This window comes from Talpa occidentalis, unplaced genomic scaffold (assembly GCF_014898055.3).
Source record: "Talpa occidentalis isolate TD23 unplaced genomic scaffold, MPIMG_talOcc4v2.1 talOcc4.11, whole genome shotgun sequence".
NCBI classification, from domain to species: Eukaryota; Metazoa; Chordata; class Mammalia; order Eulipotyphla; family Talpidae; genus Talpa; species Talpa occidentalis.
In genome coordinates, this window is record NW_023601104.1 from 90,191,170 (window position 1) to 90,208,834 (window position 17,665).

The window sequence follows — 17,665 nt, forward strand, 5'->3', positions numbered from 1 at the left end:
GTCGGCTGAGCCACATGAAAACAGGATCTCTTACGGGCCTAACGGTCAAAGCATTGCTTTGAACAGCAGAAATTACTCCTGAGATATGAGGTGATATAAGGGTAATATGGGCACCTCAGACTGAGACTTAACTGTAAGGCTCCGATCCTTGTTAAACCTGGCAGGGAGGAGGGACTATAGAAGTATAGACATCCACTGGGGCATTCAGACTATCTAGACTGTCTAGTGTCCTGAGGATACAGATGACATACTCGTTGGAAATTAGAAGTGGATGAAATAGATTTTAGTTCTTTGGGGTACACAGTGCATCTCATAAGATGAAATTGCTGAACTTTTTCTTACTATGGAGCTTAGTTCCCTGATAGATCTTGAGGCCTATCCTGGGGTCATCTGAAACTAGTAATTCTTGGTCATGAGGAAGGCAGAACCAGAATAAATGCCCTAAATCACCTTCTGGGACACAGAGTGGTGTTTAATCCAAATCTGAACAAATGAACTCTCCCATTTATTAAAATTTCTCAATCTCCGCCTCCATTCTTCTTTTTCTTACATCTTCTAACTGTGAGCCTTTTTTTTAATTGCATTCCCTCAACCTCTCTGTAGAAATCAGTGAAAATTGATCATTGTTTGTTCTTTTCACAGCAAATTCGATGGAAGAATTAAGTGGCATCAGCTGCCCTGGAACCTGCCTCATCTCTTCCTTTCCTGCCTGTGAAAGAGAAAGCTCTTTTTGGGGAGAGTTACAGCATCACACTACTGAGGCCAGTTCTCAGCAAGGAGTGCCTGCTGCTCTTGGGACAGAAATCAACACTTGGGCACAGGCAGCTTCAGGCTGATCTCTCCACAGGCCATCATCCAAAGGCCATGAGAAAGGCCATGACTCATGACAAAGATCTGTCCACCTGGTGCTCATGTGAAGGTGGGAGTGATTTCTAGATTGGGCCCATATTGGGCAAGATCTCTGTTGGTCGGAGAAGTGACTGCTTCAGAAAAGAAGTCTCCTAGGCTCAGAGGTGTCAAAGGGTGGCCACTCCATTCTTCTCAGTTATTATGGCCTTGGACTTGGTGCTGGACCTTGACAGTTCTGATCTGAAGGAAGTCAGAACAGAACCCAATGGTGTCTCAGAAAGGATGCTAGTGTGGCCAGGACCAGCTGGAGGACTCCTCACCCCAGACTGCACGGAGACCTCCCTGTCATGGCAGAGGTTGCCCACATGTTGTGTTTCTTCAGCCAGTGTCCCTCTGCTGCCCCGTCTGCTGTCTGTCCAGAAACTTGTGGTTCCTCCCTTACCTGCACGCTGAGATGGCTTGTGTGGGTGATAACATTCCCCATACCTGCCCCTCTCCTCCCACCAGATCCATTATCTTACGTGGAGTTCAGATTCAGCAGTGCTGGAGAGCTCTCCCTTTATGCACAAATCTTTTTATTTCACTAGGCACTTCGGAAAGTTCCACCAGGGCTAAACTCAGCAGCATTTCTGACTGGTGGGGTATTAAGATGCAGGTGTTAGCTTCACATTTGGTGTTCAAGAGGATATTCTGTAATGCTGGATTCCTGCCCTATACCAGTATTAGTCTCTCTTCTCTGTGACTGGTTTCCTAGACATGCCTGGACTCCTAATAAAGCTCTTTCTTCCTTGGTGCCTTCTCTTTCCCTTCTAGATGTTTGTGTGCAAAATTGTGAACAACTTGCCTTGTCCATTGGTACCACTACAAACCCGCCTCTTGGACGCATTCAGCACAGCTCAGATTAGGTTATAGCATAGTGGTGCTTTTGGGAAAGCAGGGCTGTGTTGGTTAACAGGAGTACTGAGCTGGGAGGAAAAAAGACCTGGTCTGTTGCCCCAGCTCTACTACCCACAAGCTGTCCGATGCTGGGTGAGTTCCTTCCTCTCTAAACTCATTGTCTTCATTTGTAATAATAGGAGGGCCTGCTACAGAACTGGTGGAGATTTGTGCTCTGTGACTGGAGGTTGACAGAGTAGAAGGAAGAAAATATGCTTGTTCAGAGGCACGCAGCATGCTTTAAGGCAATCTGGTTCTCCACTAGGGGCAACTTTGCCCCCAGGAACCTTGTATCAATGTCTGGAGACACTTGTTACTGCAGCAAGATGAAGGCATGTAGGCCGCTAAACATCCTGAAAGGGCCAGGCTGCCACCCACAGTGTCACACAGAATGTCAGTAATGCTAATACTGAGGAACCTGTGTTAAGGACAGCTGGCTCCAACTCTTGCTCCTACTTTGCAATCCCTTTACCATTCCAAGTAGCCTCATATTTGGTTCAAGATCATCCCTCTTGCTGTTGAAGATAAAAGCTCAATTTGATAAATTATGGTTATTGGCTGATTTCAAACAAACTGCTGACTTCACTAACTAGTTCATCTGTTAGGGTTCATTTAGAGAAACAGACCACTGGGAGTCTAGTCTGTCCAAATTGCCCATCTGTCCATCCATCTATTTAATTTATGGGCTGGATTCATTACAGCAACTGGACCTTAGTCAAGTGTGGCAGTTGGTTAAAAAGTCTTTGGAAGGTTGTCTTCATGTCTGGTGGGAGAGCTGGAAATCCAAAGGCAGGCAAGGGAAGATTGGTATAAAGTGAAGGAGAGCAAGGACATTTTGGAGCCCATGGAATTGGACTAGACTGTGTCACTTCTCACTGCCTCCAGTCTTAATGGGGTGTGCCACAAAAGGGCCCAGGGGGTGGTGTGTCAGGCCAGGCCCAATTGCTGCCCCACACTGATAGGATCACCAGCAGACAACCAAATGCTGCCCCAACCTTGTCAGCATAAATGCAAACTAGCTGCTGCTTCACCTCCACCCTCCAGATCTTGCACAAAAATCCCCCAAATGAAACATACAGGGAAGGGAATTCTGGAAAACAGCCCAGCCTAGCCAACTTTACTATTATAAAGTCACAACCATGGATCCCCATTTTGAGGATGCACAGAGGAGAGACAGACTTAGAATCCATGTTTGTAAAAGTTAATCTGTGCTGCATTGTACATGCTGAGCTGAGAGGTTTTGAGTTTCTCTTTCCTGCATCGCCGGAAACATCGCTTGCAACATTAGGACATTAGAAGGACCTTTCTACTGTTTTGGTGTAAGGAAATGTTTCTTAGACTTGAGAACTTCCATGCATCTTGCTTGAAGTTCTGGAGACTTGGGTGGTTGTTTTTTTTTTTTTTTTAAAGATTTTATTTATACAAAAACCAGGGTACAGGTCAGGTGTCTTGGGGGGGCGGGTAAGAGAATTCACCAGAGACAGAGTGGGGAGCAGAACAGGCAGATCTACTGAAATACACTGCTGAGGGGAGCAGCGGGCGAGTCAGGAGAGGTCTGCTGCGCCATGTGGGTCACCTCCCTGGCAGGGGATCGAACTCATGCTTCACTGGCTGGTGATAGTTTGATGGCTGAAACTTTTACCCCAGCGCCACCAGGGAAGCCCTCAATAAACAATTTAAAAAGAATATTAGAGATAAGTAGTTTTAAATACCAATCTCACTTTTGCCATTGCTATAAAATAGTTTTAAATATCTTTGATTTCTTTTTTCCAGCTTTATTGAGGTATAATTAAAATTAAATATATTAAAATTTGCATTGTGACAATTTGAAAAATATTGTGAAATGATTATCACAATCAAATTAACACATCCATCCCTTCACATAGTTGCCTTTTGTGTGCGTGGTGAAAATGCTTCAGACCTAATTAGCAAATTTCAAGTATACAGCACAGTATTACTAACTTTATTTTTTAAAAAGATTTATTTATTTATACATTCAGGAAATGGGGCACAGGCCAGAGGTGGGGGCATGAGAGGATTCACCAGAGACAGAGTGGGGAGCAGAACAGGCAGATTGACCGAAATACACTGCTGAGGGGAGCAGTGGGGGAGTCAGGAGAAGTCTGCTGCGCCATGTGGGTAGCTCCAGGGCAAGGGATCGTACTCGTGCTGCAGTGGCTGTGGATAGCCTCATAGGTTGCATCTTAACCCCTTGCACCACCAGGGAGGCCCCAGTATTATTAACTTTTGTCACCATGCTATCTTGAGATCCCTAGAACTTACCTTTTTCACTGATTTCTTGAACATAATAAAGGAGAGGTTTGAAAAACAATTCCTTGAGTGCTGCTAAGATCTGTATATTTCAGGCTGCAAAAAAATCTAGTCCAGAACCTTTTGGGGAAAGGAGGGGACCATACTAACCTGGTGAAAGGAATCCATATCCACACGTTGCAAACCCTCTCAGTGGGCTGGCCCCTTTAAGACTCAGAGACTGAAGCAACCTGGTAGCTAAGGAGTCATAATGACAACTTTCTTGGATAATTCTCACTGGAAATGTAGTTCTCCGGGACCAGAAGTACTGAGTAGAGCCATGTCCTCAGTTTGATTGGTGAGAGATATATGCAGATGGGTTTATACGTCTCTGACTTCACTTTCTAAAATGTAGTCCCTGCCCTAAACAATACTGATATTTATATTTTTTTCAGGTGACACTATTTATTCAATATTTTACAAGTAAATTAAAATATTAGTTGCAATAATTAAATTAAAGGAAGTATTGAGTATAAACATATTTTTTCCATAGAAGAAATAGAGAACATTTCCAGTTATCCATGCCTCCCTCTTTACCCGCCACCCCCCCTCAAAAAAAAAACCTAGCTGTGATGTCTTCAAAGGGGAATTACCACTAAATCTTTAAGAGCCGGTAACTCCAATAGGACCATGCTACTTAGAAAACAGTTTGGACTATGGTCTACCCTGTGGGATACAGTTTAGTGAAAGGGAAGAATTTCTTTGAAATATGGTCTAAGTGCTCACTCTTAATTTTAAAACTTAGCAGGAATGGAAGGGAACAGGTGCTGGCCCAAGAGTTCTGTAAACCTCATTGCTAATGTAAATGCATCTGCTGGAAGAAATGGCAAACCTATGTGAAGGAACATTACCTTGGATTTTTGCTCAGGTTTTCCATGAATCCAGGTATTCCTGCTTCATAGACAGCCAGTGCTTAGGACCCCTCTAGGACTCGCAGTCAAACAGAAGTGGATGACAGGTGTCAGTTCAGAAGCTGGGACTGAAGGGTTAAGGCCCATCATCACGAGAACCCGTGACTTGGCGCACACACACCCTCCTGCACGGACACCCTCTGCTTCCAGAACCGGGAGCCAAACTGGTATCTTTCCCTGCAGGAAATGGTGGCTTAGAAATGGACTTGATAGAGGACCTTGAGTCCCTGAAGTTTGAACATGGGATTCAGGAGCAAGACTACAGCTGGCTGTACTTGCAGGGTCGTTTCCGGGGACTGATGGTCAAGGCTTGTGCCCATGCAACCTTCTTCTGCAAGCTGCTCCATAAATTGAGGTAAGCTGGTTTCCAGGTTCAAGCAGGTGGAGAAGAGTCTGTGGAGAATACAGATGATATAAGCATTTCATACCGGAAGATAAATTTGGCAGAGGGAGTATCTTCCTACCTATTCTAACCCATAGTCTAACCCATAGTCTCTCTGAAAGCACCAGGGAGATGCATACCAGGGACCCTTGACTGTGGTTACATAACACAGTATGGGTTAGTGCTGATTTCCTTTCATTTGGTGGATCGATTAAATGATCCATTCATTTACCCATTCACCCACCAGCTTGTCTTCTGCAGCTACTAATGACTAGCCAGTTTATGGATAGTGGCTGAAAATGGAGCCAGTTCTTTATTTTGAGGGTGAGCTAACAGTGGAACGCTCCCTCAAAGGAAAGTCACCTACACCAGTGGGGGTCCCTACGGTCAGGTGATTTGCTTAAAACCAGCAATAAGGATTTGCAGAGAAGCTGTCAGTCCAGTCCATATCTTTGTGCAACATGACTTCAGACAGAGCTGGGTACCTAGGAGTGGACTCCTGGATTCTAGAATTCTGGGTCACTCCTGGAGCATCCCCCCCAACCCATTCCCCACCAGTCTATTTCTTGATTTTCACTGAAATTAGATCAACTCCTACATGGCAAGACCAAATCTGAGTTTGCTGATTGGCTTACTGATAAGGATGCATAAACTTATTGGTTGCATCTGAGATGAATGGTGAGAAGTCAATATGTGAAACTTCCAGGAGGCATTTTATATTTGGAAGGATCAGTCATTGAGAAAATATTCTTCTCTCTGCCAAGAGAGAAGTCTTAAAAATAATGTAGCTTGTGATGCTTTCTGGAAATGCCAGAGTTTGAAGATTCCAATTTTTACATAAAAAATAGAATAAAAAGTTAAAAGAAACAGAACAAATATGTGGTTGTCATAGAACACCATAAAATAATGCTTTGTGGATCCAGACCTCCGACTTTGTTCTTGGGCCAAGGAAACAATTCCAGAACCAACGGAAAGTGAATGTCTGAAAAGAGTGGACTCAAATTCTTGACCGTCAATTTCTAAGAACTGTTTGCTCTTATAAACCACTTACTTTTAGAAATCATAACATTTGAGAGAAGCTAAGTTAGTTGGTTTCCCGGGTCTCTGCAGGACTGAAATAGCAATCCAGAGAGAGCTGTCACGTGGGCAAAGAGAACTGACCTCTGTGCCCAGGAAACAACAAAGGAACTGGCCACAGCTCCAGATGACGTGGAACAGTGACCACTCACACGAGGGTGCTGAGCCACAGAAATGGTTAGCTATTCACATCTCATGTTTAAGAAGGCAGGGAATTAAATACACAATACATGTAACACAATGTTTATTTACAAATGTTTTAAACAAGTTTCGGTGCCATGAAGGAATACACTTTACTTTCTGGAAAATTCACTCAGGAGGACCATTTCAGTCCCTAGTGGTATTAATTGGAATGCTTATCCCTGGAGTACTTAAGGTGCCACCAGGCTGCCACACAGACATTAAAATAGAGATGTCAGAGGCTGAGAGTCAAGAACAGCCACAGGTGTGTGTGTGCTTATGTGTGTGTGTCTGTGTGTCCATCCTGCAGAGCATCACTACCTGAGAAACTAACCAACTTGGGGGAATCGCTAGATAACAGCGCTGCTGCTGATGAGCTGAGAGTGGGCATTATTGGAGGCGGCCACCTTGGGAAGCAGCTGGCTCTGACACTGCTTCAGCTTGTCCCCCTCCCTGCGAGGAACCTTCGGATCTCCACGCGGAGGCCAGAGACCCTGGGTAAGGCTCATGGGAGAAATGGGCCTTGGGTGTGCTTCTCAGGTGTTGACCAGGCCATTTTGAAAGGGTCCCTTGAAAGAAGAATCCTTGCCTCTAGCTGGTTCCCAGATTGCTAGCTCTGAAGGAAGCTAGGAAGATGATTTCTTGACTTACTCCTTAAAACATCTTTCTTCTCCACTTCAATGTTTTCTATTCATTTCTCCACCCTATGCTCTTGCAGTGAGGTATACCTTTTTGGTCCTTGATGAGAGACGTTTTCCAGAGTTCAAACCTTACTGGATCAGCTGGCATCCGGGGGGTCAGTGAACCAGTTCCAAACATTTAGCCCAGTGTTTTTAAAAATGACATGTACCAAATAAAAATAAGTTTTGTAGAGATTCCATTTACTAATCTGACAGATATCAAAACAGTGAGACTGAAAAGGGGTGTGAAGGAACTTTTTGGGGGGATGGGAATGTTCACTATATTGAAAGAGGGGTAAGTTCCATGGGATGTATAGGTATTTGTCAAAAATGACAACTGTAAGCTTCTCTGTGTTGCCCTCATCTAAATATACTTCAGTAAGTAGTAAGTATAAAACAATACATGCATATTATAAAAATACTTATAATATGCAGGGAAGTAAATAATAACTACTATCACCCCCTGACCATATTGCTGGCATTAGCAAGAACACTGGAGGGAACTCTACCCTGCTTTTTTCAGTTACTGTCTTATGAGCATATTCTCATATCATCTGACATCCTGCAAAATCATGTTAAGGCCGTATAGTACTCCCAAGTAGGGCTATACCATACTTTATATAACTATGTACTATTTATTTGGACTACTACTACTATTTGGACTACTTTGTATGTAATTTTATAAATAAAATTACTATTCAAAGAACAGGTGTAGCTTTATTTAAAAAATAATTTGTATGCAATAAACTGCACATTTAGAAAGTGTATAGGGCCTCCCCTGGTGGCGCAGCGGTTAAGCGCTGGGTTGCAAGGCTGCCCGCGGCCTCTGCAGTGCTGGTTCGATCCCCGGCCTCCGGCAAGGGTCCCACAAAAAAAAAAAAAAAAAAAAAGTGTATAATTAGATATTTTGACACATGTATGCAGTTGCGAAACTATCAACATAAGAAGGTAAGGAACACATCAGATGCCAGAAGTTTAGGAATTCTGAGACAGGAGAGTTCCCGTCTCTCTCTGCCCCTGTAGCCCTCCACCCAGGAGGCCCCTGATCTGAGCACAGCCACTGATTAGTTTGCATTTTGTAAGGATTTTATATAAATGGAATCATATAGTTTTATTTTTTTTTTGTTTGGACTGACTGCTTTCACGCTCACTTCTTTTGTTTCCTCTAGGTGAGTTCCAGAAACTCGGAATCCAGTGTTTCTACCATAACACTAAACTGGTCGAGTGGGCCAACGTGGTATTCCTCTGTTGCCTGCCAGCCCAGCTGTCTCATATCTGTGTCAAAATTCAACCCAGCCTCAAGGAAGTCTGCATCGTGTACAGCTTTGTCGCTGCCATCCCAATAGCCAGGTACTGTTGTTGGGATGAACACGGAATCTGCAAACAGGCAGAACTGCTCTCCCCTCACCTCAGGCTTCTGCTTCCCAAGAAGCCCCTGACCCTTGGCTTGGTTGTTTCCCATAATAAGGTAGAAGCAGCTTCTTTTGCAGAAAGACCCTTCCTCATTGCATCTCACCAACCTATCCACAAACTGCTTTTGAGGTGGGTCATTTTCTTTGGTGGGCAATTGTTTAGAACACATGGTGCAGGGCCTCCTGCTCCCTAAAGACAACTAGTGTTCCCTGTGCACTAACGAGAAGGGAAACCACCAGTCAACAGCAGGAAAGTGACTGAGAATACGTCTCACAGATTATTTTTATATCCCGGTGTCTAGCCCAGTGCATGGCACGTGATCACATTCAGTAAGTGTTAGATGAATGGCTGGACTACTAACTGCTCAGTAGTCTTCTTGGTGCCCCACACCTTTTGGCCTGGGAGCAGCACGCAGGCCTGGGCTCGGGTGTGAACTCAGTGGCTCTCGTGATTAGTCGGCACTGAACCCCCTATCGTGGTGGCTTTTTGTTTCCAGATTGAAACTCCTACTGAACCACACCAACATCTTGCGGCCTCAGTATCAGTGTGTTGCAGATTTTGTCAACTTCTGGGGGACCAATAAGGACGTCACAGCTGCTCTCCAAGACCCCGCAATTCTTCAGGCCACCTGTCCCTACAGCTCTGCTGGTAACAGCTCACTGCTTAGAAGATGGCCTTCCTGCCAGCCTGTTGCTATCATTTTAAATCCTGGGTGTGTGTGGTGGGGGGAGTACACACTAGCTATATCCTCAGCTGTTTAGACTTTGTATGGAAATGGTTTTGGAGGCAAATAACTGCCTTTATTAGGAAAAGCTGAGAAGGCTGATTATTAGGAACCTGTAAGGATGAACTGGACAAAGCCAGAGGGGAGAAGGGTGCAGTGTGTGGGACCAAACTGGCTTTTCTCTGCTCTAATCTTGCAGTTTCCCTTAGTCCCTACTTCTTATTGACAAGATCCATTTTAGAGATTTCTGGAGATGCTTTTGCCATTAGCAGTGTCTCTGTTAGTCCTGTCTGTCCTCCTGCAGCAGGGTCAACACCTGATGTGTTACATGGGGCACTACACAGGGCCCCTGGCCTTAGCTTGAGGTCCCCACGATCAGTCTGTCTTGCAGAACAGTGGCTGTTCACTGAGGGGCTTCCTCTGTTCCCGGCAAATCTGGTCTTGGAGGTGCTAACTGGCATTTTCCTTCTCCTTGGCATATAGGGGGGATTGTCCTCAACATCAAATGGTTGGAGGGAGTGTTCTACGCGTTCCTGAACATCTGCACGGCCAAGGGCCTGCCCCAGACACAGGTGATGCAGCTCCTGAATGAGCTTTTCCTCTCGGTGCACGCTGAAGACTGTGCGGAAGGTAGAGCCAATTGCCCCAAATTTCAGTTACAGGACTTTGTCAGCAGACTCTATGTTAAGAGACTCCCTCATAAAAGGTAAGGTGTCAGCATCTAATCTCCTCACACTGCTGTCCCTCTGCCTTTTTTTCTGTTATCTCCTAAAATTTATATAAACAATCCATGCTTGTAAAACAAATTCCAACTAGTGGAAAAGAGAAGGCCTCCTTTACCCCCCAAGCTCCATTTCACAGACTTTATCTCTAATGGCTTTTATATTTTTGTCCTTTTCCCTAAAGATTTATTTATTTATGCATACAAGAGTTGGGGTACAGCCCAGAGGTATGTGTGGGAGGGGGAGGGGGAGAGGATTCACCAGAGACAGAGTGGGGAACTGAACAGGCAGACTGGCTGAAATACACTGCTGAGGGGAGCAGCAGGTGAGTCAGGAGAGGTCTGCTGAGCCATGTGGGTAGTTCCCTGGCCAGCTGGGGGATTGAACTCATGCTGCAGTGGCTGCAGACAGCTTCACAGGTTGTGCCTTAACCCCTGTGCCACCAGGGAGGCCCTATATTTTTGTCTTTTTACATAGACATTTGCAAACATCTGTTTATACAGTCATATCATAGTGTGTATGTGTATCTGTATCTATCTTGTGGCCACATGGAGACCAGATAGCCTGCTTTTTCATTTTCAGTGTCGTGGATACTATTCTATGTTAATACAATTCTGTTTCACTTATGAACAACAGCAGAGGCAGCTGTTGGAATCATTTAATTAAATGTATTCATCCTGTTTCCTCTAGAAGATGCTGTGGTCCCCCCTAGCTCCAAATTTTGCATAAAGGGTTACTTTGAACATTCTCTTACTTACATTGGTACCAGTATTTCTGGTGGATAAACATCTAGAATTTCTGGGTCAGCAGTTATACCTACTTTATGTTTGACAGGTAGTATTCCCAAATTACTTATCAAAAACGTGGTGCTTATGTAATCTACACCAGGAACGCATGAGTGTGCCTTTCTCTATAGCTGGTAACTGTGAGTAGGATGAATCTTTTTAATTTTCAATAATATGATATGGAAAAGTTGTTGTTCATTCCATTTAATGAACTATTGTAAAGTCAATCCCTACAAAGCTGCCATCAATAGATGAAAGAGAACACTAGGTCCTTTCGACCTGGGTGTAAAGTTCTCCAATGTTTTCCAATCATGTCTGTGATAATTTCCTAGTCTCTTTTCCTTAACTTTTTAATTAGTCAAATGTTGGCTCACTTCACACCCATCAGAATGGCTAAAAGAAATTTGTAGGACACTTGGAAGCTGGTTTGGCATTATCTACTAAAGCTACATTAATATGTAGCATGTGACCTGGCAATTGCATCTCAAGGTATATATCCAACAGAGATGTAGGCACACACTCAGCAAAGGGGGTTGTGTCTTAGTTTTTACCTTTGCTGCCTTAGGATATGTTTTTAATATTAAATCATTATGTTGAATGTTTATCAAGTAGAAAAGTTCCTTCTTAAATGAAGGAGGGACGAGAGAATGTCATCATTTGAACCTATAATGAAATGATGAATCAAAGCCACATCAGCTGAGGGCCTCCCTGGTGGTGCAGGTGGTTGAGCGCCGCACTGTGAAGCTGTCCGCACCCTCTGCAGTGCGGGTTTGATCCCGGACGGCCGGTGAGAATCCCACATGGTGCAGCAGACCTCTCCTGACTCGCCCGCTGCTCCCCTCAGCAGTGTATTTCGTCAGTCTACCTGTTGTGTTCCCCACTTTGTCTCTGGTGAATCCTCTCACTCTCCCGCTCATCTGGCCTGTACCCCGCTTCTTGTATAAAAATAAATAAATCTTTAAAAAAAAAAAAAAAACCAAAGCCACATCAGCTGAGACACTGACAGGGGACTTTGTAATGAAAGGGTCGGACTGAAGCTACTAATCAGTTTTAACAGTGCAGAAAGAGAGACGGTGTGTTTCTGGACAAAAATAGACATTGATGAAATAATATTGCCAAAAAAATCAAACCTGAATTGATCAAGTCTGTACATAAAATTACCTATTTACAGGAAATTCAAGAGACAAGAAATGTTAAATAATGAAACGTAGGCATCAAAATCCAGAATATGGAAAACTTTATAGACAAAAACCTCAATTTCTTTAAGAAATACGCCACAAAGGGAAAAAAATAGCAAGGGGACCTTTTAGGTTTTAAAAAAAAAAAAAGAAGAAGAAGAAGAAGAGGGCCTCCCCGGTGGTGCAGCAGTTGAGCGCTGGGTTGCGAAGCTGCCCGCAGCCTCTGCAGCACCGGTTCGATCCCCGGCTGCTCCCCGGCCACCAGAGGAGGGTCCCGCATGGCGCGCAGACCTCTCCTGGCGCCCGCTGCTCCCCTCAGCAGTGTACTTCGGTCCTTCTGCCTGCTCTGCTCCCCGCTCTGGCTCTGGTGAATTCTCTCACCCTCCCGTGCTTCTGACTGTACCCAGTGCTTGTATAAATAAATAAATAAATAAATCTTAAAAAAAAAAAGACCTTAAAGTCACATTGAGCAAAATGCATTATGTACAATTTGTTTTGACCATGATTCAGACAACCAAAGGCTTAAAAGAAATGAGGTTGTATATTTTATGAAATTAAAGAATTAGTATTGTGGCATGTATTTTTTTTTATAGGTTATTTTTTTTTTAGAGGCATGTTTTATTTATTTGTTTGTTTGTTTTGTTTATGCAAGCACTGGGTACAGTCAGAAGCGCGGGAGGGGGCGAGAGAATTCACCGGAGCCAGAGCGGGGAGCAGAGCAGGCAGAAGGACCGAAGTACACTGCTGAGGGGAGCAGCGGGCGGCAGGAGAGGTCTGCACGCCATGTGGGACCCTCCTTCGGTTGCCGGGGAGCAGCTGGGGATCGAACCGGCACCGCAGAGGCCGCGGGCAGCTTCGCAACCCAGCGCTCAACCGCTGCGCCACCAGGGAGGCCCAGTGTGGCATGTATTTTAAACAAGTATTTTTAAAAGAGATTTATACTCAAAAATGTATGGTTTAAATGATAGTGTCTGGGAGTTGCTTCAAAATAATCCAATAGATGGGGATATAGGACTGGGGAGAGGTTACGGATGAGACAAGATTAGCCATAAATTGATAATTACTGAATCTGGTGATAGGCACATGAGGTTCATTTGACTGTTTTTAAATTTCCTTAATAAAAACAAGTAACTTTCCTCCTATCAGTTGACTAGTCCTCATTCACTAATCCTAATCCTAGTTTTTACTCTACCCAAATGAAAACAAGACAGCACCAACACTGGTTTTCAGGGTGGCTGTACCATTTTATGTTATCACTGGCAATATATAATCCAGTCTGTCTCCTCAGCAACATTGGGTTAAATTATTAATTTTCATTTTACCATTACATCTATAGGTCCACTTGTAGAGAACAGTCATCTTTATGATGTTGAATTTTCCCACCCGTGCTTGAGCAGTTTATTTATTTATTCTTTGATTTATTTCATCAATATTTTGTCATTTTTCCACATGCAAGCCTATCCATGTTTTATTAGATTTACACCTATATATTCTTTTTTGTGTTTGTAAATGGTATTGTATTTTAATTTTGGTGCCCGAGAGTTCATTGTTAATATATGTAAATACTATTGATTTCTGTAGGCTCATTTTGTGTCCATAACCTTGTAAACTCACTTATTTGTTTAAAAAAAGATTTATGCATACAAGAACTGGGGTGCAAGCCAGAGGTGTCGGGGGGTGACAGGATTCACTAAAGACAGAGTGGGAAACAGAACAGGCAGACTGACTGAAATACACTGCTGAGGGGAGCAGCAGGCGAGGCAGGAGAGGTCTGCTGCACCATGTGGGTAGCTCCCTGCCTGGCTAGGGATCGAACTTGTGCTGCAGAGGCTGCGGATAGCTACACAGTGAGGTGCTTAAACCCCTTGTGCCACCAAGGAGGCCCTAAACTCACTTATTATAGGTTTTTTTTTTTTGGTAGTTTCTTTGATTTTCTACATACCCAATCATGCCATCTATAAATAGAGACAGCTTTGTTTCTTCCTGTCCAATCTGTGTGCTTTCATTTCCTTTCTTGCACTGGCTGCAACTGCCAGGACTGTGTTGAGTAATATCCTTACCTTACTCCTAATCTTTTTAACACGATAACAACTCTATGTTTTAATGCTTTTTAACTTGTATTCTGTTACAGACTAATATTTAAGATTGCCCTGTTCTTATTTCCCTGTACAACTGAAGAGGCTATCTTTTGTGTTTATATTTTCAAACCAGTTGGGTGTTAATTCTTGATTAGGATAGGAAAAGATTTAGGGGGCCAAGAAAAGAAGGTCACTGTCCAAAATTCAGCAGAAACCTTCCACATTAGGCTCTCTTCTGTGACACTGCATAGTCTCTGGTGTTTGAATTCCTTTTAAGAACAGCAGCAGCTGAAAAGCACATAAGCCGCCAGCACCATAGATACCGTTGCCATGCTCCCTTTCTTCACATTGATTTACTTGCGTAATGGTAATAACCTCTTTGAAACCTCCAGAAAAGCCTTTAGGGGTGAAATCTCACATCAGTATCCAGGTTGGCAGCTCCCCTGCTTTGACACCAAGAGTTTCTTCTCCTTCAATGGTACAGCTGACATCTTGGAGGCCTGGGTGTCCCCTGTCAGGACAGCTTTTATTTTTAAGAGCATATCGTAAAGTAAATGAAATGTTTTCTCCATGATACGCTTATGTATTCTTTCCAAATTCAAGGAAAAGACACTGAAAAAGACATTGATGTCATTACAATCATTCTCTAATAATCAGTTCGTCCCCAAATGCACTTAGAGAAATGCATATAAATGTGACAACTCATCATAAGTACATAAGTGCACACTGGATAGTTCAGGTAAAATTTTAACTATGAATTTTAATTAATTTGCTATCAATAATGGAGAACTTTATTTACAAATGGATGAAATAAGCTTTAAAGCTACATCCAGTGTTTTGAACAGACATAAACAAAATGTTTTTTTCATCCCAGATTTCTTCCCCGGTTCGATCTAACTGCTGTGCAACTCAGTGAAACACCCTTTAGCCAGCATCTCTCGGCCAACACTGCTCTCCAGGACCACCTCACCTATCTATACTGTGATTCATTTGGCATCTCCCTAAGTAAACAACATTCAACAGTGGATTCCATGGACTCTACATCCCCATAAGAGACCTCAGGAGTCAGGACTTTCTTGCCTTTGTCTATTAGCTCTACATTGGTTGTCTCCTGATTGTCACAATTGACAGTGGGGGTCATGCAACTGTATTGTTCGATATTAAGGAATTACATATTGATATGTTCGATATTAAGGAATTACATAATTCTACTGATGGCTCTTTCAAATGTAGAGTAATGTAGAGTAAAACAAGAGGTCTTTTACACTGGTATCTTCAGGAGGGTTTGACTTTTAGAAGCAATCTAACAAAACTATGTAACCTGACATACTAAGTAAGCTGATTCCCCACAAAAGCCTTGCTAATATAAACTCATTTCTCTTCTAAAAGCTAAATAATCTGTAATGTCATTATTGGACAATTACATACTGTCGCTTCTTTTCCTATAGCAATATGTAGCTGACAAATGATACAGCTTGATTTTCCTACCATTTTGGCTAGAGAAATAAAATGTATGGCAAACAATATCAACTGAATTATGACTCCTTTAATGCTTATCTCAGCTATATATGATTGTTCTGGTACTATCTTACTTAAAGTTGTTCCCATTAAAACCATTTAAAAAATATCTGACATATCTGGCAACAAATAATTTTGCAAATTAGATTAGATCTTACAGTGCAAACTTATTTCCTGTATGTCTTTATAATAGAGCATAACAGCAGTGACCATGTCAAGTTGAGATAGAATGTCACGATGCTCTGTCATCAAACAGAACCATTGGTTGCTAAATGTTAAAGTACATTTTAAGCAAAATCATTCACTAATCATGTAAATCATTATGGTGTTGGGTTACTCATTTCCATTTGCTTTTTGAATATTTGTGAACCAGGCAAACAAGATGGTATGGCATTAAATGGTTTGAGACAAAAATTTGCTAGTCAAATTTGGGAAGAAAATTAGGTTCATCATCAGTTGGTATGAATTTTTATTATTTAATTATTTTTATTAACAGTTGTTATGAATGCTATTAATTTTACATTCAGGTACACTTGAACTTCAAAAATGTAAGACATAAAATGCGGCCAAGGACTAACATTTGTATCAACAGTTGATAAATGTCTAAGATTGTTTATTATACAGTAGCATACAATGTGCTAATGCCAACAGGCCAGCATGGAAGTTATTTTAAAGAATTTTAATGTTCCATGGAGTTAACAGTGTTTAGTATGATAAATGTTTCAAAATCAAATAGAAATGTATTCCTAACAGCACAGAAATACAATCCAATACTAATGCAAGACAGTGTTCCTTCTCTTAGTTAGAAAAGATAGGAATGGATTCCTCTGGACATGAAAACATTAATTCAAGAGGATACCTGCACTCCTATGTTTATTGCAGCACTAAATACAATAGGTAAGATATGGAAACAACCCAAATGCCCCAAAATAGACGACTGGATGAAGAAGATGTGGTGTAGAATACTATTCAAAAAAAGATAAACTCATGCCATTCGCAGCAACATGGATGGAGCTAGAAGGGATGATGCTCAGTGAAATAAGCCAGAAGGAAAAAGGAAAATATCAGATGATTTCACTTATAGAAGGAATATAGGGGAACAAAATAAGGGATCAGGAAAAAAAAACAATAATAATAAATTAAAAAATAAAATTAGCAGGCAACTATAAATCAGAGTCTGCAAGGGAGTAGGAGGTAGAGGAATCAAAACGGGACAGAAGATCATAAAGGACTATGGTGATGGTTCACGGGGCAATTGGTGGTGGGAATTTTACAGGGACTACACCTGAGAGGAGAAAGCATACAAGCATGAATTGTGCAAAATTGAACAATGATGTAAAAAAATATATATATATATATAAAATGGATTCCTTTGATTATTCATTCATGTCTAGGGAATTTGACAGGGCACGGGATTGCCCCTCTGGACTATGGTGGCCCTACAGTGGTTTCTAGGATTAAGAAGTGAGACTGGGAAGAGAGTGGTATGTCCATAAAACTAGAAACTGGAGTCATCAAGGAACACAGAGCAGGGCCTCCCCTGGTGGCGCAGTGGTTGAGCACTGGGCTGAGAAGCTGCCCGCAGCCTCTGCAGCGCTGGTTTGATCCCCCGCAGGTGAGGGTCCCACATGGCGCGCAGACCTCTCCAGTCTCGCCCGCTGCTCCCCTCAGCTGTGTATTGATTCATCACTCTGCCTGTTCTGCTCCCCGCTCTGGCTCTGGTGAATTCTCTCACCCTCCCGTGCTTCTGACTGTACCCAGTGCTTGTATAAATAAATAAATCAATCTTAAAAAAAAAAAAAAAAGCAACACAGAGTATTTTAAATTTCTTTAGAGAAGTTCTGTCATAGGTGGACTCTGGCCAGAGTTTCATTTTATAAAGGTATGAAAAGTGCCCTCTAAAAGACACTGGCAGGCAGCCC

The 17,665-nt window shown here is 42.6% G+C and overlaps 2 protein-coding genes across 8 annotated transcripts in view; both read left to right on the forward strand.

The window, feature by feature from the left end:
- VIPAS39 (VPS33B interacting protein, apical-basolateral polarity regulator, spe-39 homolog) overlaps window positions 1–2,910 on the forward strand; it is a 29,812-nt gene extending 26,902 nt beyond the window's left edge. For all 6 annotated transcript variants that reach the window (XM_037503778.2, XM_037503776.2, XM_037503775.2 and 3 more), the window contains one exon: window positions 643–2,910. In XM_037503778.2, coding sequence (XP_037359675.1) covers window positions 643–663 — 21 coding nt within the window. In that variant the 3' untranslated portion in view covers window positions 664–2,910. The remainder of the gene's footprint in view (window positions 1–642) is intronic.
- A 1,424-nt stretch (window positions 2,911–4,334) lies between these two features.
- NOXRED1 (NADP dependent oxidoreductase domain containing 1) lies at window positions 4,335–15,754 on the forward strand. Of its 2 annotated transcripts, XM_037501992.2 has the most exons (8): window positions 4,335–4,393; window positions 5,190–5,361; window positions 6,956–7,143; window positions 8,495–8,675; window positions 9,235–9,386; window positions 9,946–10,034; window positions 10,119–10,168; window positions 15,100–15,754. In XM_037501992.2, the coding sequence occupies exons 2-8, from the start codon at window positions 5,207–5,209 to the stop codon at window positions 15,275–15,277; spliced, it is 993 nt and encodes a 330-aa protein (XP_037357889.1). In that variant the 5' UTR covers window positions 4,335–4,393; window positions 5,190–5,206; the 3' UTR covers window positions 15,278–15,754. The 2 variants fall into 2 exon arrangements, with proteins under 2 accessions (XP_037357889.1, XP_037357888.1); XM_037501991.2 differs by having other exon boundaries at window positions 9,946–10,168.
- The last annotated feature ends 1,911 nt before the right edge of the window (window positions 15,755–17,665 follow it).